The 23,916-nt window shown below is 39.2% G+C and overlaps 1 protein-coding gene across 1 annotated transcript in view; it reads right to left on the bottom strand.

Annotated features, from left to right (window-relative positions):
* Positions 1–23,916, bottom strand: part of CACNA2D3 (calcium voltage-gated channel auxiliary subunit alpha2delta 3) — a 710,484-nt gene that overhangs the window by 117,594 nt on the left and 568,974 nt on the right. Inside the window, exons 25-27 of the mRNA XM_075005060.1 lie at positions 19,362–19,457; positions 13,168–13,289; positions 12,751–12,831 (exon numbers count right to left, since the gene is read on the bottom strand). Coding sequence (XP_074861161.1) covers positions 12,751–12,831; positions 13,168–13,289; positions 19,362–19,457 — 299 coding nt within the window. The remainder of the gene's footprint in view (positions 1–12,750; positions 12,832–13,167; positions 13,290–19,361; positions 19,458–23,916) is intronic.

The raw sequence follows: 23,916 nt of genomic DNA, 5'->3' as shown, positions 1-23,916 counted from the left end.
ACAACTTTTCTAAAAAAAGTAATTTGCAGACATATTTTTCCACTTTTCAACCTGCTTGACTAGGTAAAACATTTTAAAGTGGCATCCACGATGTATCTCATGAGATGGAAAAATCCATAATTAGCTACAGCAATTCAGTTATAGGCCATGTTTAAAGGCAAACATTTTTCTCTTACTTGGGGAACAGTAAACAGGAATGGAGAGCATGGGGAAGATTGAAGAGGACGAGAAAGAGAAAGAGAAATGGTTAACATGCCTGTATTATAGCATTTAAGGATTTGAGAAACGGCCTTGATAGAAGAAAAAACAAACTATAGACATGCAAGCTACCCTTTATTCCTCATCAAAATATTAATACACGTAACTACCACCTCTCTGTTCTGATTATCTTAATTCATAAAACTTCCATTTGGCAACACTTGTCACAGGAATAAAATAATGGATTTGATACTGAAATCAGTACATTTGTGTGTTTGTATACTGTTATTCTTTCTCTTATGGATGGTTAGATTCCCAAGAAGGTGCAGTCTAGCCGAGTGTTCCAGTAGCAGTAAGTTTGCTATCGGCAGAGTTGCAGCCACAAAATTCTCAAAACCAGAAAGTCAGAAGGGAAAGGATATTCTTAAACTGAAAAAGCATTTTTCAAATAAAATATTTGACTAGGGAGTTCACTGCATCATTTAAATCTAGTTCTAGATTATTATAATATGTATGTCTAAATTTCCTACCCTGGATGTTATTTTCAGAATTAGCATTTTGCAACAAAAAAGGCATTTTATCTTAGCCAGGGTAGTGATGCAAGGATATTGACTGGAATTCTATTATCAGTGCATTAAATAAAAAGCCTGAGTGCCAAATCAAAGTCAAAGGACTTCTACCTGTGGGAATTACAAGAGAACTGAGGAACACACACACACACACACACACACCCAAAATTTAGGGCCCCAGGGAATCATGCAATTAGATGGCAGGTGCATAGCTGAAAAATTTTGAAGCTTTAATTGACTTCAGTGAAACTAGGATTCACTAACAGTGATTCCAGAACCTAAGACTCACCAATGGCATTAAGTACAAATATGCTGAAATTATCCTGCAAAAGGAGACTCAACATTCCTGGTATTTCTAAGTTAAAAAAGAAATAGAACCTCTGAAATGCTCATCCCTCAAAAAAAATCAAACCAACCTACCAAAACCTGTCAGACCTTCTTCCTAAAGAAGCAAAAAAAAAAAGTTGTATTTAAGCTGCTTTTGGCATTTTCATGGGTACTTAACGCCTTAAGTCCGTGTGAAATTCTGCCACAAAGACAGATAATTCTTACTTCCATTATTACATTCCTTTGTGTGACTAGAATAGGCCAATTCATCTTAAATATGTCACATACATTTTAAAAGGCTATATGTTAAAAATGCAGAAACATCTCATTATTCTTTGATAAAATTTTATAGATTTATAAATTCAGCCCATGGTTGCTACAAACAGCCATTTAAGATGAAAATGTTTACTAATATTTCAAATGTCAGCAGACTTTCAGAGGAAAAATACAGAGCCAATCATTTAACTTAACAAATGCAAACTTATAATTTTGCAATAAGAAAAATGTAATGTTTAACTGCAAAAATAAATTTCAGATGAAAGACACAATTTGCTGAGTATTCTGTGAGAACCACAAATTATCTTTCACAACCACTGCAGTTCATAAGGAATAATTTTCAAACGCCTTACAGAATATTTTTAGCTGCTCATTTTGTTCTGCTGAACCCAAGGTTTCCCTACAAAATACCTTTATTTGTAAAGCTATGGACATCTGCTGCTGCAATGAGCTATTTGCACAGATTTATTCTGCCAATAAAGGTAAGTGATTAACTGTTTCAACAATGCAACGCAGAGCACTTCTGCAAACATAGTGGTTTACCCCCTAACTCTGGAAGAGCCCCTTTTCCTCAAAACATCAGGAGAGCTTGCTCAATGTCTGCCATTTAGAAAGACAGCTAAAAAATGGACTGTACTATTCTTATCAGTCAAACAGGGATCAGCTTGTCACTTTGTTTTCAGAATCAATATATGGAAAATTAAGATGAAGACTGTGGTCCTTCTTGCAGATTTTGTTCCAAATTTAGAATAGGAGACAACGTTTTGGGCGTAAGGGCACTTTGAAGGTACGCAAACATTTTAAAGTGCCCGCAGCTACGTGGCTTGGCAGTGCTTTGAAGTTTGCAACTTCAAAGTTCATGTGGCGAGAATTAGACTAATGAGGCGCTGCATATGAAGTGCAGCACCTCATTGCTATTCCCCGACCTGGCTCCTTTACATGCCACCTTCGAAGGAGGGGGCTAGTGTAGACAAGCCCCTTGGGTTTCAAAAAAGGAAGCTTAATTGCATTATACACAGGGTATATTTGTATGATTAACAACATAAGACACTAAAGTTTGCCTAATAATAATCTATTAGCTGTGAACCAGGTGACAAAAGTTCAGTTTAGATCAGCATTAAAAAAGTATGCTGATTTGAACCTTTTTGGTATGCAAAACAGGGCTTGAAAGGTCATTCACAAAAGAACCTTGGTACTCTGGTTTTCTGTTACCTGAAATATGACAGCATGCTCCCCTGGTAAGGCAGCCATCAACATTAATCACCTGGACGTAGGATGGATCTTATGGATCGACCTCATGATAATCATGGAAGGGACAGATAAGTTTGCTGACAGCAGAGTACACGACAAGAGTATGCTGGCAATAGAGGTCAACTCTATGGCTGCATCTTCACTAGCAAGAAAAAAAAGTGCCTTTTCCGAAAGAACGTATGAAGTGTCTACACACAAAATGTGCTCTTTCAACCTGAAATTGGAAGAATGCAGCACTTTTTCTGGCGGCCCTCTTCCTCTCCCAGATGAGGAAGAGTCCCTTTTTCCAAAGGATTCTTTTGGAAAAAAACATGTGTCTCTGCTCTGTGGACCCTTCTTTTGAAAGAACAGTCCTCATGGTGCTGGACTTTTCGATCCCTGGCCTATTCTTTTGAAAGAGCAGGGGTTGTGTGGACTCTCTTTATCGAAAAAGTAGATTGATTTCTCTGCTTTTTTGTGTGTGAATGCAGTCTTTCAAAAGAAGTTTTTTTTTGGAATCTCTCTTTTGGAAGAACATCTTCCGAAGGATCTCTGTAGTGTAGCCATAGCCTGTATGATTAGAAGGGGATCCACAGATTTGGTGCCATAGTTTCCATAGGTTTCCTGCCTTTGTGGATACTGCAAACTGAATTTCTTCCACAGGACTTCCACTCCTGCTTCAGGGAAGGAAGAAAAATTTGCAAATCCTCTGAAATTTTGGAAATAAATGATGTTCCTTGAAAATGGCTAAAACTAGCTAATCCAATCTGAAGAAGCAGGTTGTACCGAAGAAAGCTCATCACCTAATAAGTAAATAAAAACAAAAAAGCAGTCAAGTAGCACTTTAAAGACTAACAAAATAATTTATTAGATGAGCTTTCGTGGGACAGACCCACTTCTTCAGACCATAGCCATACCAGAACAGACTAAAAATTTAAGGCCCAGAGAACCAAAAACAGAAATCAAGGTGGACAAATCAGAAAAAAAAAATATCACGGTGAGCAAATCAGAGAGTAGAGAGGCAGAAGTTGGGGGTGGGGGGAGTCAAGAATTAGATTAAGCCAAGTATGCAAACGAGCCCCTATAGTGACTCAGAAAATTCCAATCTCAGTTCAAACCATGTGTTAATGTGTTGAATTTGAATACGTGTTAGTCTTTAAGGTGCTACAGGATTGATATTTTTATGTAGCTAATCTACATTTTTAATTGAAAATGGATTTATTTGTAATCCATATAATGATAGAGAAACAAATAACAAATTACTTAAAAATTCAAACAAACGTAGCATTGTCTCCGTTTCAGAAAACCAGTCCAGATTTTGTGCCATGTAATACAATTGAGGAATTATTTGGTTGGCAGCAATGTCTTTTGGCAAAACACCCCCAGAATCTGCTAGTAGAGTGCACTGGTAGACCCACATATCTGCTAACCTTTCCCATTTAGCTACAATTAGCAGAATCCTCTTTGAAGTCTACTATAGATATCAGCATACAGATCTACCGTACCTGTGCAGCACACACATTCAGAAGATGCATACCATAGAATGAAACAAAGGATTAGTAAGATGTGGCACTTCTGCTCACAAATTACGATTACATTAACAGAGGAATATCCTCCCCAAGAACCGTGGTATCATGTAAAAGTACCATTTGTAAATGAACTGGGAATGTGCACATGTGAATGCCCCGAACACAGAATGCACATTCTGCTTTCTACTGAAGCCATTACTGTACATCTCAATATTGTATTTATAAATTAGAAGAGAATATGCAAAATATATTAGACCCAATGGAAAAACATAAAACTAACTGTGTTTTCCACTAAAACATGCAGGGACAATGCAAGGGACTTCCTAAGCATTATTGCTGATTAGACTATTCAGTAGTTTACAACTGAAGTAAAAATCATTGCCCTGACTGATAAGGAAAGCATACATCTTAGAAAACCAAGAATCTCTGGATGGTTCAGCGTAATGGAATGACCGTTTCCCACTAAACACTAAAGCTGCATCAACACAGCATTCTCCTTTTGGAGGTGGAATACAAATGAACGAGATCAAAAACACAAATGAAACACTGATTTACAAATCTTGCATTTCATTTGCACAATCTCAGGCAATCATGTTTCTGGAAGAGACTTTTCCAAAAGCAAAACCAGTCATGTAGATAGGGTTCCTTTGGGGGGAAAAAACCCCAAAATTGTTTTTGAAACAACCCTTATTCCTCACTCATTTCAGGAATAAGGGTTCTTTCAAAGCACTTTTATTTTCCTGAAGGAACCCCATCTATACAACTCTTTTTGCTTTCAGAAAAGTCACTTCTAGAAATGCAATAATATGAGATTATGCAAATGAAGTGCAAGATTTGTAAATCAGTCCTTCATTTGCATTTTTGATCTCCCTCATTTGCATTCCTCTTCTGAAAGGGGAATGATGTGTCAATGTACCCTATTATTAAGGCTGCCGACAGATATTTCTAGTGTAGATGTAGCCATTGAGAGTACTTTTGATAGACAGTGTAACAGGTTGAATCATAGAAGTCCCCTTGGGATTGTCCTCTGGTGTCCTGATCATGATGCCACTGACACCCATCTCCTTGTTCATTGGGGCTCCTCACCACCCTGTCCTGCTGGGACAGATCTTCTTGTCTACCCAAGACAAGGCACAGTGTTGGGGTTACTATCACACTGCATAGCAACATAGACACTGAACCAGCTCAGATCTGGGAGGGCTCTGCAATCAGGAAACCAAACCCCTAATGAGATCAAAATCCCACACAAATCCATCTCACTTTGTGTAAAGTTATTACACAGAGAAAGTTCATTTTGACTGCCCAATTTATCAATGAGAGATATGCACAGTGGCTGCTCCTGTCCCAGATAACAATTATTTACACTAGGCTTGTTAATAAATAAAAGTGAGTATATTAAGAATAAAAAGTAGGATTTAAATGGTTGCAAGTGAAAATAATCAGATCAAAATAAGTTATAAATTAAAATGAACAAAAAACACTTACTACTTTTAATCCACTAAGAAACTTGTTACATGTAAATTCTTACCCTAACCAACTTATCTTATCTTCGGTAAAAAGCTTCAAGTCAGAGTTGATCTCTACTCTGGCCTGGGTCTACAGCTTCTTCAATATTCTTTGAAACTCACTGGTCCATCCAAAGAGGATACAAAGGCCAGCTACAGACAAAGGTCTGATGGATTCCCATTGCTTAGACAGACTTTCCTCCATTGAAAAATACCAGGTCTAAGATTGATTCCAGTAGCAGGTAGCATTGTCACATGTCTGACTAGGACCAATCACAGTTCGAGCTTATAGGACAAACACGACCCTTCACATGTCATTGATTTGAGTACTGAATCATTAAGTTTCCAAGCATCAGTAATGTCCCTCATTAGCACATTTAGGAATATAAAGAGATCCACACTTCATATTTATAACTTCACATACAAGAATGATACCTGCACAAAAACAACAAACACATATTCTGCATACTGTAAGATTAAAATTGATAGTTACATGTGGCATTTTGTTAAAGCATATTTGAGTTATGACTATTCATATTCATAAGCCAATTTTCATAAAGATGGGAGTGTGACAGATGGAGCTATTCTTTTTAAGTGCTCTGCTTTGATGTAGTCACATTCAAAGTAGCAGCAGGTAAAACACTGGGTAACCTTAATGGTACGCAATAGTTTAGAAATAACTCAGAATAATATTTTAACTTAATATATACTGCAATGTAGTAAAGGAAACATTTGATTATCAGGGAGGCATTTACAGTACACTTATTTCTTAAAGGTAATTGGTATTTACACCATGTTAACTCTTTGAAGGTAATGGCTTGATTTTCAAGATTCACATTTGTAAAAGTTCATGCTTAGGTTTCATTTGCAAAACTCCCAAAGCATATGGTTACAGGCACATGCACATTTCACTCTCTGCACAAACTTTTACAAAAACTGAATCTAAAGCTTTAGAATGTCATTGACTAAGTCTACAGTACTAATTCTTAAACAACTACAAATCCTGAGATAACTGACTGAAGAACAGGATTTTTCACAACGCTAATAATAATGGCTAGGTAAATACTAAAAGGTAATCTGGAATATTCCCATATGACAACACAGTCAAACCTCACCTAGCTGAAACTTGGTCAATCAAGAATCTTAGAGTATCTTGGGCAGTTCACATGTTTACAGAGTTTGATTTCAATGCATAAGTCTTCATGTGCCAATTTAGGCATGAAGACCTGAACGTAGGAGTCTGAATACACATGACCAGAATTACTAGCAAATAGTCCAGAAAATACTTTAAAACCTTATTTTTAAACACATAGCAATAATTGATTTCCTTAATTCTATTAAAACACGTACATGAAATCTGCCATGAAATCTTTCACCTGAGAATTTATTTCTGTCACCACCACTATATAGCAGTGGACAATAATAATAAGCATTTATAAAAACAAATATCAGGCAATATGATTTTTCCTTGTGCAGCACTGAAACTAAAGAATAACGTTTCTCATTTCTCAAAACTTTAGCCTATTTTTATTCATGTGACAAGGAATGCTGAGCAACCCAACACTCACTGTGTCCTTGTGCTCTGACACCAACTATTATGGAGTTAAATGCACCTGCTAAATGTGGCTTGTTATTATGTGATCTGTGAATGACAGATTCCTTGAAACTTTATATACCAAATACCCATAGAAAGCTAATGTACTATGTAACAAAATTAATCAGAGTAACATCAGTTTAAAAGCATCTGTCCTTCTCTTTTTAACTTTGCCTATTTATAGGAGGAAAATAATTGCAGCTTCTAAAGATTTAGGGCAGATTGTGTCATCCTTACAGAAGCCGAGTCATAACTTGCTGCATCAATAGTGCAACAGCTCCATTGTCAACAAAAACCATAATTAACATCCACTTTTCCCTGCTCTTGCTAAAATAAAAACAACAACTCCTCCCCCCCACACACACACCACCTCCCCGCTGCCCCTGTTGGCCTTTCTACACTGGTAATTTAAAAACCAGCTTTTAAAATCTAAATGCAATATAGAAATCACAGAGGGAACATAATGTAGAACACTAAGACATAGCTCTTCTGAACATAACTGCATTGTAACTATACCCCATATACACATTTTTCAGGTTTATTATTCATAAATCTGCTGCAAATATATTAAGCTTTCAGAGTGTACCGAAACAAAACAAATACACCTGCATGTTTATAAATGCCTGCACTCATGCCCCAATTCTAATTTGAATTCATGTGAGTTGCTAACGTAATTGTATGTCACTTGGAGAGGGGAGAATTTAAAAGCAGCTCATGGTTTACTCCAGTCAAGTAAATGTATTCCACTGGTATCTGACAGAGGGTATACAGATGGTAAAGCAGCAGCAATACACACATTCTACAACATTGCCAACCATTGTATCTCTATAAACACATTGATTGAAGATCTCCAGTCATCATTATTGGATTATGCATCCTCCATTTGGAATAAGCATTTCTGTTAGCACAGACCCAGAGAAGTTAGCATGGAGCAGGGATGCTCTGCTACAAACAACAAAAACAAAAAGAGGAAAATATAAACCGAAGAGGAGATTGCATAGATGGTAGCAGGAATTTTATTTCTCCCTTGTGATCAGATTTAAAAGAGGTTCTTGTTTACTATGCATATACAAATATATTTTGTTTATAAAAAGAAGTCTTCTATTTTAGGATATTCCACAAAGGAAAATGTTCAGGTGCTGCTTTATATTCAGCTAATACCTCTGTGGTGAACACAGGATTTTACACCAAAGGGGTATTTTAGTCACCAATGTGCTGTAACTCATTGGCCGTGTCTACACTAGCCCCAGACTTCGAAATGACCACGCAAATGGCCATTTCGAAGTTTACTAATGAAGCGCTGAATGCATATTCAGCCCTTCATTAGCATGCGGGCGGCCACAGCACTTCGAAATTGACGCACCTCGCCGTCGCACGGCTCGTCTCGACGGGGCTACTTTTCGAAAGGACCCTGCCTACTTCGAAGTCCCCTCATTCCCATCAGCTGATGGGAATAAGGGGACTTCAAAGTAGGCGGGGTCCTTTCGAAAAGGAGCCCTGCTGGGACGAGCCGCACCAATTTCGAAGTGCCGTGGCCGCCCGCATGCTAATGAAGCGCTGAATATGCATTTCAGCGCTTCATTAGTAAACTTCGAAATGGCCATTTGCATGGCCATTTCAAAGTTTGGGGCTAGTGTAGACGTAGCCATTGACAATGAGAATCAGGAATATATATTTCATGTAGTCGGAAGTGGGGTTTTGGCAGAATTGCAAATTTAGAAATAAGTAATTTTGAAAATGATTAGAACCCCAAGTTCCATTTTTAAGTGATTTAGAACCTGATTTAGGACCAAATTTTTAAAAGTATCCAGGTATTGCTCCACTCTTTGCAATGATACCAAACTGATTTGGGAGTCAAAGTCTCACTGAAATTCAATGGGACTGAGGAAATTAAGTCTCTTTTGAAAATGAAATGAAACAGAAACAGATGAGTGTTACAACACTCTTGTAACACTGCCTAAATACCTTGACAAATCTGGACCTTAGGCACTTGGAGAGTTTAAGTCTCAGAAGTGCTTTTGAACACATTACTCAGAATCTTTTGTAGATCTCTGACTAAGTAAGCTGTTCAGTGAAACCGCAACTTCCAGCTCCCGCCACTTCTCCACTTCCCATCTGTTTGTTTATTTTTACAATAACCAGAAGAACCAATAACTATATTGGATACAGGGTACTTGTATTGTAACTTATTCCCTGGGAAAAATGGAATTGATAATATTCATTCTGTTTCCAACTAATGAAGAAACCAGTTATACACAACGCTTCACTATCGTTCATAAGTATGATAAAAAAGTTAATTACATCTGCAGCATTATCCAGTTTGACATTTTTGCCTAAGTTAATAGTTTTCAGATGTTTTTGAAAGAGATTGATGAGATTATAATCAAGATTTTCTATTACGTTGTGAGGGAAGACAACAAGTTGTGTGTATTCTCATCAACTTGGGGAAGAAGGGCACTTTTTCTGTGACACTGTAGAATCTATTTGATGAGAGGGGATAGGCTGAGTTTCAGGAAGTGGCTCAGAGATATTCCATTATTTAAGATGGCATACTCTTACTTTTCAGGGATTGTGTGCTGGGGATAAGCTTCACTTAACCCATTTGAATCCCATTTAAACTATTTTTTGTGTAATTTCCTAATATGATAAATATATGGTGGTTTGGAGTAGGTAAGGATGTTCTCCTAACTTTCCATCAAGTGGGACAGGGATAGAGAGCCAAAGGGACAGATATGGGCAGGGTGGCCGAACTGTGTTTATGTGGAGGGTGTGGGGGGTGGAGTGGGAGGGAAACTGGTTTTAATTTCTATCCTCTCCAATACCAGTTCAGTGACTTTTGCATTCTCGTGGTGAGTTCAATTTGCGTATGGCCACATTTGTTTCTCTAGGCCAACCACAGCTCCTCAGAGTGGAGGAGCCTCCATCAAAGCTACAGCGTGTATAGTAGAATCCAGAAATCACACTAACACACAAAAGTAATCTCACCTGGGAATCCCAGATGCTGGTCTTTGACTGAGGGTAGGTTTACTGCACAGAGAGAAGCCCTCTCTCCAAGAGCACTGCATTACTTTAATTCTGCTAGAAGCAAGAACCAAGAGGCCTAGAGGCAACCTCACATTGAAAAACAAGTATAGTTCTCAAATAGACTGCACATCAGTTGACTCGGGCATCCAGATTATGGGGAGAGAAAGAAGGCGGAACTCTCAGCTCTTCAGAACACTATTGCTTATATCTGAATGCACTTCATAGTCCTTAATACCTTATACCCCTTGCTTAAAAGGCAGTGAAAAACCAATCACCCCCTTTACAAAAGAGGTAGTTTAAAGTATTCATAAGTCACTACCAGCAGAGCTGGGAACAGAGCATAGGTCTTTAATATGGCAACCCCAACCTTTCAAATAAGTGACAATGCCTCTCAGAAAGAACCTGGCAAATCTGTGTCCTTGGGTACACTGGTTGTAACCACTCGATTATACTCTTATTCCAAAGATGGGAATAAAATTGTGTAGTCTGACCCATAAATCACTCTAGTGCTGTGTTACTCACTTGCAAAGTGAGTATTTCTTTCCCCTTTAGAGGCTGCTCCACAGAAAAGAGGTTATTTCTGATGCTTTAGTGGAAGAGGTTTGGGCTTAGGATATAAAGAAGCTGGATTGAAATGCTGCTAATGAATCATGTAATTTTCTCGGTTTATTCTTTTCTCTTGTTAAAAGAAACTGGCATATTAATTGATAGTATGAAAATATTGTTGAAACAGGATTTATAGCGGAAAACCATTTAAGCTGGTAATAATGGTGCAACATGCAACAAAGTACACGATGTTCCAGTTTTCATCTATTTTCCACATACTTTCCTGTCCCACACTGGCAGACTTGAAGGTTGTGAAACAAAGCAGCAGAAATGACCTAGCAAAATGGGTGCCAGATTCTAGGAAGAAGCCTGTGCTTTCAGCTGCCAGAAATGGTACCTATCTTTACAAGGAACACCTCCTTCAATAGTATAGTAGTGGTCACCTTTACTTAGATTTTCAACACTATTCATTACTCCATCGGATCTGTTGTAAATGATGGGAAATATTGGCTATTTAAGATACAGGAAAATTGTGACTAGAATGGTAAAGATAGGAAACAAACAATTGTTGATAACTTTGCTTCACTTACAACCTAATTTTCTAAATTGTGGATATGAAGGAAGCTGGGAATGAAGTTTATATTTATTGAATGTGTGGGTGATAACACACCAGATAGTTGTAAGTAAAGGAATTCTGAAAAATTTCAGGTACCAGAGAAAAATTTCTATAAAAGAACCAATTTTTAAATGAATTTGAACTTATGCCAAATAAGTACAACTGAAAATACCTAGAAATTCCAATTTTTAACCCAGAGATTATGCTTTTTAAATTGGGTGAAGGTTCATTTTTATTCTTCAGACAAAACTAAGATTTTTAATCTTCACATTAAACGAAAAAAACTAACCCTATACAGAAGCACCACTGTTGTACTAATGCACCCATCACCAATGTGTTTGGATACTCTCCAACCTTTTAGTATAATTCTGTTTTCTTTGTGAACCCTAAAATTCTGTTGACTGCGAGGCAAGTCTGACAGTACAGAGGGCCACCAATAACTTCATAGGTCAGAAAAACAAGTTAACTTTGAGTTCCTTTCTTTTCTCTTTTTACAAATGCACAGGTGAGGATCGGGAGAAAGGGAAAATGACTGTGGGGAGGCAGAGTTCATCACCTAATTCACAGATATTAATGACCAAAGGAACCATTATGATGACCACCTATTTTGCCCTTCATCATAAAATCAGCTGTAGGATCTTTATCTGTGGCTGAACTAAAGCTTATCTTCAAAGAAAAAAAAAGACCAATTTGATTTTAATATTTCAACTAATAGAGAATCTATCATAACCACTGGTATATCTTTCCAATAGTTACTTAACCTCATTGTTAAAAATTGCTAGTCTGAATTTGTTTGACTTCAACTTTTCAGAGATTCAATCTTGTTGGTAGACTGAAGAGCTCTCTAACACCAAATTTCTGTTTCCCATATAGGTGCTTTTAGACAGTCACCAAGTCACTCTTTAGCCTTTTCTTTGATCAGTTGAACAGATTGCATTCCCAGAGTCTCTTACTGCTGGTGTGTTTTCCAAATTTAGAAGAATGTGTTGAATCTTACTATATAACTATATATTTACTTAAGATAAGTCATTCTGGTTTAGAACTAAGAAGATTTGCTCTTATGAGTACTGAAAAATCTTTACTGATTGCTCTGATGTTATTAGTTCCAGGTCAACCTAGCAGTTTACAAAGGGAATTGGGCACCCAATGAATACAGACTCAAACTCTTAAGGAGAGGAGGCCTGCAAAGACCTAGACTTCAAGACATTCAATTGAGCTTAAGGAATATTTTCTACTGATTTTTTTTCCTGCATGAAATTTTCATTAAGTCACAACAGTCTGAGCAAGTAAGGAATTCACATACTGCTTTCATATAGGAATAAACAAAGAATTTTACCTGCAACCACTGGAGATTTTCTGTCATCTAAAAGTTGAATGGCAGTACTAGCTGTTACCACATTACTTTTGTTTGCTGTTTCTGCAAAGTGTAAAAAAGTCATTCAAATCAGAACATATCGCAGCACAAGCAAGTTTGGTTGTAGATTTTTAGTTTGAAAAAATTATCAAACATTTATATGAATTTAATGATCCAAAAAGTGCTGATTTGACATTCAATTACAGCCTGTATTTATGCACAAAAGAGGTACAGCACAGGTAGCACAACATCAAAATTTCCCACAATACCTAATTACAGGGTTGGTGAGCTTGCTGAATACTTTAGAGCAGATTTCAGAAAATTCAGTTCAAATACCTTGCCTGAATACAACATCATATCCAGTTTTATGCTTATTGAAGATATGACATAGTTACAGACCTGTACTAAATGGGATTGAGTAAACAAAGCTGCCAGGTATCTGCTCGGCGGCTCTTCTGTACCAGAGTGGAAAATGATCAGCATTAAAATTATTCTCTTTGTCTTCAGCTGTCAGGAAGTCTCTTGAAACAGAAGAAAGAGGACAATATTTGCTGCTTCTCGTATATCACAAAAACATGTCAAGCTTGAAAGCCAAAACAAAACAGTGTCTTAGTCTTTGGGAAGGAAAATGGACTTCTCTTTTGGGCTCTTTTTTGTCATTTTTGCAGTAAAATAATTAACTGTATCACTGAATAATTCTTGATATACTTGTAGTATCTTCTCACACAATAACTTGGGTCATAACCATGCTATGTACAAATTGAAAAGAGTGAGCAAAGGGGTAAAGAACTCAGCCAAAGAAGTAGCACTGTAGCAAATTGTACTATTGTAGCAATTTTAAAAGATGCCTTTTTCTTTCTAGCAACTTGCTGAAATCATGTTTTACTTTTTAAACAACTGTGTGTGGTGGTGGAAGTGTTGCAGTAAGTGAGAACAATTGTTTTAAGCAATCACCTTTCAAGTCTTGACTTGGCCAACATGATTAATACCTTTCCTTCCTGAGAAAAATATAGTAAGGAGTGAAAAATGAAGTTGGATATATTCTTCCCTAAAACGGATATCAGGGAAAGTTTCCCGAGGTGGAAGAGAGCAGTCATATGAGGGGAAAAAATGCAACAGTCTTCTCCATGCTCCTTACTTTCAGTCTGTTGGATGAGGACAAGCGCAGCACAAGTTGCAAAGCCACCGATTCCAGCTAACACATCTCCCTCTCAACAACAATGCTGTGTATTCAGGCTAATACCATGCAGAAAATCCTTAGTTATGGTAAATATAAGAAGTGGCTACCATGCACAAAGCACATGAGTGCATATCTGGCATTTGCATCACATAGAGCCTCTTGTAATAAGTTACGCTCACAAGAGGAATTTTGTTTTAGAGGACTCATTTTAAGAAACACATACTTCCAAAAATTCCTGTTAACATTTTATGGTACTGAAATCAGTATATTCCACACATATTTGCACTTGCATACAGCAATTCCTTAGAAATGGGTCCTTAAAAGATAGGCAAAGGTATATTAGGGAGATCAAAATGATTGCCTTCTTTTTTAAAAGCTTTTCGCAGAATAACGAGTCAGCTTTTTCATGCATTTCCAACTTTGCCTTTGCTGTTTAATGGCTACTACAGCTAACTGATGGCTGACCTATGTAACTTTGTTCTCACCCACAATTATTTCCAATTTGGTGACAACATATACCTCCAGATTAGTGGCACTGCTGTGGGCACCCGCATGGCCCCACGGTACGCTAACATTTTTACGGCTGACTTAGAACAATGATTCCTTAGCTCTCATCCCATTACCCCTCCTTTATTTATGCTACAGTGATGACATCTTTATCATTTGGACGCACAGTAAAGACTCTGGAAGAATTTCACAGAGATTTTAACAATCAGCATCCTACCATCAACCTCAGACTTGACTATTCCACATGAGAAATACATTTCCTGGATACCACAGTACAAATCACTGATAGCTACATTGACACCACCCTCTATTAGAGCCACACTGACTGCTACACTTACTTACATGACTCCAGGTTCCATCCACTCACACCATACAATCCAACATTTACAGTCAAGCCCTTAGATACAATCGCATCTACTCTGACCCTACTGACAGACCCCGAAAACTACAAGCCCTCTACTAAGCATTTATAAAACTGAATTACCCACCAGGAGAAGTTAAAAAAAAAAAAAAACTGACAGGGTCAGACAAATACCCAGAAACCAGCTACTTCAAAATAGGCCCAAGAAGATCAACAACAGAACACCACGTCATCACCTATAGCTCCCAACTCAAACCCATGCAATGCATCTTTAAAAATGTACAACCTATTCTGGAGCCACCTCCAGAAGGCTCTAGGTGACAGGCCTGTCCTTTCCTATAGACAACCTCCTAACCTGAGAAAGATTCTCACCAGCAATCGCAGGCTACAGCACCGTAATACTAATTTTGGAACTTTTCCTTGCAGCAAACCACACTGCCAGCCTTGTCCACATATTTATTTTGGACATACCATCACTGGACCTAACCATGTTAGTTACAAGATCAAAGGCACATTCTCGTGCACTTCCAGCAACATTATATATGCTATTATGTGCCAACAATGTCCTGACACTATGTACATTGGACAAACCGGGCAAAACATTTGCCAAAGAATAAATGGATACAGAGCAGACATCAAGAAACTCAACACACATAAGCCAGTCAGTGAACACCTCAATAGAGTGGGCCACTCTGCTGAAGACCCAAGAATTTGTGTCCTAGAACACAAATAATTTAAGAACAGATTAGAGCAAGTGATTTGTGAGCTAGAGTACATACTCAAATTCAACACATTAACATGTGGTATGAACAGAGACATCAATTACATCATGCATTACAAGGACTGCTTCCCTTCCTTTGATGCTAGTAATTATCTCAGACAGGACAATTAACATCCCCACCACCACCTCTCACCCCCTTCGATCTGTCAGCTTTTATTTGTGCAAAATAACCTGGTGACCCCTAAGTGACTGGCCACACTTGGGCATGTTAGGGTGAACTGCATGGGCACTTGAACAACGCGGTGAGGTACGTGGGATGGAGGCAGGGTACAGAGACCCTTTTAAAATACTATAAAGAAGTATGCCTCAGCACAAAATGGCTAAAACATTAACCCCAGGACAAGAACCGAGGAACCGAGTAAATTGGGCAAGTCTAAGTCAGTTAGCACCGGGATTTACTGGATTGCATACAGCCTGCATTAACAGCAGTATGTAACTTCAGCAGCATCCACCTCCTCTCAGCCTAAATTGAAAAACAGGAAAGACCATGGCCTCTGACCCATCAGCCCAGAGGAGTCAGCTGCGTACTTTAACAAGGACAAAATAAGTATGAGATATATAGTTGTGTAAAATGGGGAAAGGGGCTGAGGGAGGCTGCAAGCAAAGAGAAGCAGAAGCAACCAGGCTGTGATGTGTCAGGCCTCGGGTGGAGCCAGCAAATGGCAGGATTATAGAGGGGGGCTACAACGTAAGGAGGAGGAGGAATTCCCGAATCCTGGAGAGACCGGGTGCTGTCTGCAACAAGGCCTGATCACCCTTCGCCGCTCCTCCCACCTGCTCACAAGTTAGATAGAGTAGGGTGTGAATACCTAACAGTACCACGAAAATCTATATTAGTAGTATAGCTAGCTGAAGTAACACGATGCAATGGTGCATCTTCTTCCTGTATCTGCTTAACTATGTAAGTATATGCTCTCAGTAAATGCTCTCATTAACTCTTTTTGTATGCTGTCTGTTTGTATCCTGTCCTGTGGCAAGTCTGTCTATATGGTGATGTGTTTATATTTTAGTTTCATGAGCCTGTAAGGGTCACGTGTAAGGCTGAGGCAAAGATGCCCCAGAACCCCCAAAAGGGCTTTGATCCAATGACGGGGAAGTTCTGAAAGCAAGTGGCCTCAGCTGGGAAGCATGATCCGCTGAGCCTCCATGCTCTACAGGACAGAGTGTCATTTGTGTCTGTATGCCATACCCTCCTATTAACCCTTAAGTAGTCCCATCCCCTGAAACTCGAAACTCACACTTCTTGGGGATAGATAACAGCTCTTAGAAATTTGGATAGATAACAGCCAATGAATCCCACCAACCCATAGGCTGTTTTAGATAACTACTGGGAGTTAGAAAAACCCCAGGGGGTGCTTCTCTTTCTTTTGGGTGTAATCCTATTCCTCCTGCTAGTAGTGTGATGTAAGCCACAGCTATAAACTACACCAGTTTCGTAATAGCAGAATCAATCTCAGTGGTGTGGGTCATCACCGAGGAGCAGCCCTCCTTTTTTCCCAGATCAACACTCCACTCACCTCCACACTTATTTCAGACTTGGGAGCACAGCTTATTTGTTCCTCATTATTAAATATTATTGGCTCAATTAAAAGGATTGGGGTATTAATTTTAGATGGTAGACAGAGCATAACAAAGTTATACTGGCAATGTGATTTGCTATAATATGATACATATTGGAATAGATAAAAATTAAGGGCATTTTTCTGCTGCTACTGAAGTCAATAGGAGTTTTGCTATGAATTTAAGAGGGAACAAAATTGAACTCTAAGTGAATACAAGTATGCGTCAAAGTTAAACCCTAAGGGGGTTTTTGGTCACTGTGGTTATTACATAGGATTAGAATAGAAATATGTGCCTAGATAGCAGAAAATTTACTTTCACTAGATAATGCTGTGTGGCTTTACTTTATGAAATCTAAGCCCTAAAACATCAACTTCTGTCTCATGCTAATTCTCAAGTTACTACAGCTGAATTTTTATCTCTCTTATATGCAGTGATATAAAGAGCACTAACATATTGCTACAACATTTTTGCACTTAGGTCCAGATCCAAAAGAAGGACTTAGTGACAACTCCTCCTTTGGATACCCAAGTCCAAACTGTAGGTGACAATGAGATGCTGAAATCTTCCACTAAGCTGCTGCCTGACCCTGGAGGTGCTTAAAGTCCCTGGGGCCCTAAATTTCCCCTGCTTAATTATTTGAGGTGTCTATACTACTGCCTCTCAGCATGCACACAGTTGCCTCAGCCCTGGCCAGTGTCTCTCTTACGCCCAAGCTCCAGCAGAGGCCCTCAAGACCAGGTGAAACTAACCACTTGCCTGGAGGGCCCAATCCACTAGTTATGTGCAGAGCATGCCTGACTATACACAAAACAGCCAAAGAGGAAAAGAGATCTCCTTTATAAGCATTATCCCAGTGGCTATAGAACTCATTCAGGACATGGAATACCCAGGTAATGATAAGAGATTTGACTAGGGGTTTCCCACCTGTCAAGTCAGTGCCCTAACAACGGGACTATAAACTCAGTTAGTCGCTTGCTCGCTCATCCAGGACAGACAGCAGAGATTGAGATATACCCACATCAGAATATCCCAAAATACAGTGTGCTAAATATTATTAGAGGCTACCACCTCTTCCTTCCACCACCACACCATTTTGGGAGCAGTCTGTGTGTTGTTGCTACTATTCTTAAAATAAATAAGCATAGGAGGTCTGGCCCCATTTTAAACAGATGAGCAAACTGATGGACACAGGGTCTGAGCATCTTGCCTAAAGTCATGCAGCAAGCCAATGCAAAGATGGGCATATAACAAGGATTTCCTGACTCTGACATCCCTGCACTAATTTCTAAACAACACAGCTTCACCCCAAACCACCATATTAGTTGTGCTTACTCAGTTTTGTACCCATTCAAAGCATAAAACAATCACACTGACACTATGTTGCTTAGAAAAAAGTCCAATATATGCAGATAAATAATTTCCCCTAGTATTCAACAGGATCCTTTTGCCTATACTGTTATCCCAACTTAACAAAACTGGTGGTGAATTTATTTTTCTTACTACAGCATGAAATGTTAAGTACTAAGGAATTTAAAAATGAGCACTGTGATTATATTTTTAAACCATTTTTGTGTAGCTTTTTTTCCTCTTCTAAAAAATAACTGCATAAAATATTTTAAGAACAGTGTTTAAGGGCACAGACTGAAACCATAGTAATCCACTATGTAAGTAGCTCACAGTAGGCTTAGATATGACACAGCACTAAACCTGTCTACAACCCTTCATACTGAAGTATCTTTACCTACGTCACAAATTACACAATGCATATCTGTGATTTTGTGAACCAAAAGCATGATAGAATAGGGAAAATTAAAGTTCTGATTTAATAATATCAATACACAAAGTGTTACAGACCTTCTCTAGAGGTAATTCTATAACAGGAATGAATAACGACTGAAAACTCTTAAAGACATTTGTTATGAAATAGCTTTAAGAAAAATTTCTTAATTCCCCTCTCTTATGAAACTACAGTATCTTCTTAGTTTTGCACTGAAAAAAATCAAGATGTGAATCTGATTGCAGGAGGGTGGAAAAAAGTAAACACACAGACTGAAAAAAGGCCCCATTACAGCCAAAGGTTACAGAAAAATGTAAAGGCACCTAGGAAAACTTTGCCCGTGTATAACTTTGGGGAAGATCATATCTCCTAATTTTTCCTTGCTTTCCCATCTACCCACGCCCAGTTCAGTCATGTGACTTACTGATTAGTAAGTTGCTCTGGTCCCACAAACAGGTTGATACGAGATAGACCCGTCCTGGTTCCAAGAAAAGCAACTTCCACTCCCTTGTCAGAATTTCTGAAATAAAGCAGCCCACAAGCAAAGATAAGCATTTCTAAACAGTAAATAGATCAAGGAGTGAAAGAGCATTTTTGAGCTCAGTTTTTAAATTTATTGAAAGATATGTTCATTTTAAGACAAATGAATGCTGAGCTTCACATACACATAGCTCTGAAAACTTATTTGGCAAGTAATCTCTTTTTCTAAGCTGGTTTTATGTGGTGGCATTACATAGTGAGTCAGGGAAGAAAGAGTGTTGGTAACTACAGTAGTACCCCGAGATACATGTACTCAACTTGCATATATCTCAGGTTAACGCCAGCTCTCCACCACTCAGAGGAGCTGGGAAACTGACCAGGTGCTGCGATGGTCAGTTTCCCAGCTCCTGTGAGGGATGGCAGCAATGTGCTGGTCAGTTTCCCAGCTCCTGCCAGCCACTGGGAGCCAAAAGCCAAGCTACTGCCTGGTTCCAGCTCCTTGAGTTACACGAGGTTGCCAAGGAACACAACCTTCACATAACTCGGGGGTCTACTGTAGCTTGTCAAGGTCACTCCTTCTAGTCCTATGCTGGGAGAGGGAGAAAAAAACCTGCTTACCCATTACTTCCCATATTGTTGGGGGAGGGATAGCACAGTGGTTAGAACATTGGCTTTGTAAACCCATGGTCGTGAGCTCAATCCTAGAGGGGGCCTTTCAATAGCCTGGGGCAGCTTAGATTTAAAAAAAATCTGTCACTTCACACAGCTCTTGCTGTGAGTGAAGGGGATCAGACCTGATGACCTCTTGAGGTCCTTTCCATTTATGTGAGATACAGATGCCCAAGTATCTAAAAGGAAATAAAGGCAACCCAGGGAATTACAGATATCACAAATAAACTACAGAATTGCAACCTAGATGGAGCTCCTTATAAGATGGGTGCTTAGCTGGTTAGAAAACCATTCCTAAGGAGTAATTATCAATGGTTCACAGTCAAGCTGGAAGGACATACTGAGGGCGATACTGCAGGGACATTATAACAGTTTTCGAGTTACAGAAGATTGTTACAAGGAGGAAGACGAAAAATTATTCTCCTTCACCTCTGAGGATAGGACAAGAAGCAAGAGTAGTTTAGGTTGGACATTAGGAAAACTTTCCTAACTGCCAGAGTGGGTTAAGTATAGTGAGGTGGTATGGACTTCCCTTGTCCCAGAAGCAGAGGAAACTTCCCAGAGGCCTTGGTGGGTGGAGCCAGAGTACCCTTGCCTGGCTCCCCAGAGATCGACTAGCAAGGCAGGAAGTGCTAGAAGCGGGGCATGGAGGTTATTAAAAGGGCGGCTGCCTAGCCGAAGAGAGGGCCCCAGCCAGGCTCCTGAGAGCAGGAGACAAACAACCCATTCCAGATGGACCAGCAGAACGGACCTGACCCCAAAGGTCTGCCACTTTCCCACTACCTAGATGTCCCCAATCTACCTGGGCCCACTGCAAGCTTATTACCTCGAAGTCTCTGAATTGCCTGAGCCTACAGACCTGCCAGCTGCCCAGCAGTTGTGGACGTGCCTGAGCCTCTTGACTTGCTGCCCGCCACCCACCTGAGCCTCTGGACCTGCCGTCTACCCAGAAGATATGAACCTGCCTGAGCTCCCATATGACCCCCCATGATTATGGAGGTGGAGGTAGGAAGTAGTCAGGGGGGATGCACTGCCAGACCCAATGTTACTGTGTTGCACCAGGAATCACTACTAGGTAAGTGTAGTGGGTAGCTGGTGTCAGCGGCCATTAGGGCCTTGGGCTGGGGTGCAATGGAGTGAGTGGCCAGTACTCTCCTCCTGATCCCCTGGAGCAGCAGCCTTGTGCCTCTCCAGACCTACACTAACTTGTTTTGTTCGCCTGCTGCTCTGCCCTGCTCCGGGGTGAGCTATTTACATACTGTTTGCTTGCTCAGCCCGGTGACAAGGAGCTGAGCCTTATACTAACTGCTGCCCTGCCCTGCCCTGCCCCAAGGTAAGGTGCCTACTTACTGTTTGCCCACTCAGGCTTGCTGTATGAAGCTGAACCTTATAATACCTGTTGCCCTGCCATGCCCCAGAGCAAGGGGCTTGCATACTGTTTGCTCACTTAGCCTGACTGCTAGGAGCTGAGCCTTATACTGCCTGCAGCCCTGCCCTGCCCAGGGCAAGGTACTTACATTCTCTGTGCCTGATCAGCCCAGTTAAAGGGGAACTGAGCCTTCAAGCAACTGATGCCCTGCCTTGAAGCAGGCAGCTCCTAGACTTTTGTGAGTGGTTCTCTTCCTTGCCCCAGAGGAGGTGAACCACCAACACACACCTCTATGGTAAGCACAAGAATAAACTGCGTAGGGAGGTTGGGGAATCTCCATCACGGAAAATGTTTATGAACAGTTAAGACAAACAGCTACAGGGATGGAGTAGTTAATAATTTAATCCTACCATGAGTGGAGGGGACTGTACTAGATGATTCTCAAGGTCCCTTCCCATTCTACAATTCTGTGATAACCTCTGATTTGTAGCCATCAGGTTCACATTAACACAAAACCAAGTGTATCTTTTGGCCTTCTGACTGCAACCCTGCAATCCCTTATTCCTCCAGAATGATCTATGTCTATAGAGGATGAGGGGATGTAAAAGGGTGTAAGGCTGTGGCCATACTTGGCCAAAACTTTGAAATGGCCATGCTAATAGCCAAATTGAAGAATACTAATGAGGCACTGAACTGAATATTCAGCACCTTATTAGCATTCACACACTTCCAATTGTGGCACTCTGAAAGCGCTGCTTTCGAACACCCACAGCTCGGGGAGGCTACATGGGGGGTCCTTTTCAAAAGGACCCTGCACATTTCGAAATCCCCTTATTCCCCTTATGTGTTCAGCTGAGAGGAAAAAAGAGATTTTGAAATGTGCAGGGTCCTTTTGAAAAGGACCCCCATGTAGCTGCGCTGAGCCACACACATTCCAAAGCGATGCTTTCGAAGAGCCACGGCCAGAAGAGTGCAAATGCTAATGAGGCATTGAATATTCAGTTCAGCGCCTCATTAGTATTCTTCGATTTGGCCATGAGCATGGCCATTTCAAAGTTTTGGTCAAGTGTGGCCACAGCTTAAGAGTCTTGCTGTACACAAACACTGAATTTGCCTTCCACAAATGGAATGGAATAGCTGTAGTTTCATTGTGCTGGAGAATCCAAAAGACTGTATTCTGTTGTGAGAATTTCATTCTCATAGCTTTGTGTATATTAACACAAATGGTAGTTACAGAAAATAAGTTCTTATGTCTTAAGAGTAGACTGAGTAACCATTAGTATGGAGAACTAGATTTTCCTACAGTTGGCTATGAATTCAGTGCACAAGAACAACTTATGTTATAGATAGAAAAATTAACACACTTTTTCTGGTTGTATTTTGTTGTGTATTTTTAAACTACCTTTTAATCTTTTTAATGTTTGATGTCAACAAAACAAAATTTATATTTCCATGATATTTTCTCTTTTAACCCATAGTTACTCTGAGTATTTCCTAAAAATGGAGATGGAAAAAATCACAATCCTAGTAATTACAATCCACACTCAACTAATTACCTTACTGTATTATATGTGGCTTTACAATAACAGGCCTTTTCATACAACACAGAAAATTGTACAAACTTAACCAACTCTCATCTGGATAGTGTCCAGAATTCCTTTTCTACAATAATAGCTCACATAGGCCGTGCTAATCAAATTACCTATTTCCCAATATAGATCACGTTTCTCCACATAATACTATAGCCTAAGTGTATCACATGTAGTGTAAAAGCTCAAAAAAGAAATAGCTAATCTACTGTACAGTAAAGCATTTAGTTCCAATCTGGTTTTGGAAAACTGCAGAATCTATATGCTTTCATGCCCTAGACTTATGTCTAGAAAGTCTGAGAGAATAATGTGTAATCAATAATTTGCAATGTTACTAATTTCATTATTTTTGCACATAACCTGCTCTCAAACAAATTACATATTTAAAGATGTATTCGTGTTTCAAATTTTTTCACTATTTTCTATGAGAATAATTCCACATACTGTGTTGTATTTTCAATTCCTACATGATTTGTTAATTTCATACGTTATTCTATATTGTTAAAGATGGTATAACCTCAAAAACAAACCAAGATGGCACTAATTACAAATTTTAAAATTTACTCTTTTGTTCTAACTAGAATATTTAAGCTTAAATGTTACATTTGCTTTTCATTCACTTTAGTGAAGTTCAAGTTACCAAATGCTTGAAGAATATGAATTCACAATATTGATTCAAATTTTCTTTGGAAAATGAACAAATAATCAGCCATTTTTTTTTGTAAACCCCACTGATTTATTTCAGTGTATTTAAAATGTTCCCATCTACACAGTGTCTTGGCAAAAGATTCTTCAATTGTTTAGGTGTTTTTCAATCATATTTCACTACTTGTGCTAGAGTATTCTTCATTATTATATTAAAATGTGCAAGT

The sequence above is a fragment of the Carettochelys insculpta genome, chromosome 11 (assembly GCF_033958435.1).
Source record: "Carettochelys insculpta isolate YL-2023 chromosome 11, ASM3395843v1, whole genome shotgun sequence".
NCBI lineage: Eukaryota > Metazoa > Chordata > Testudines > Carettochelyidae > Carettochelys > Carettochelys insculpta.
Note: the sequence above shows the minus strand (reverse complement) of the source record. Positions and strands in the feature narration are given on the sequence as shown.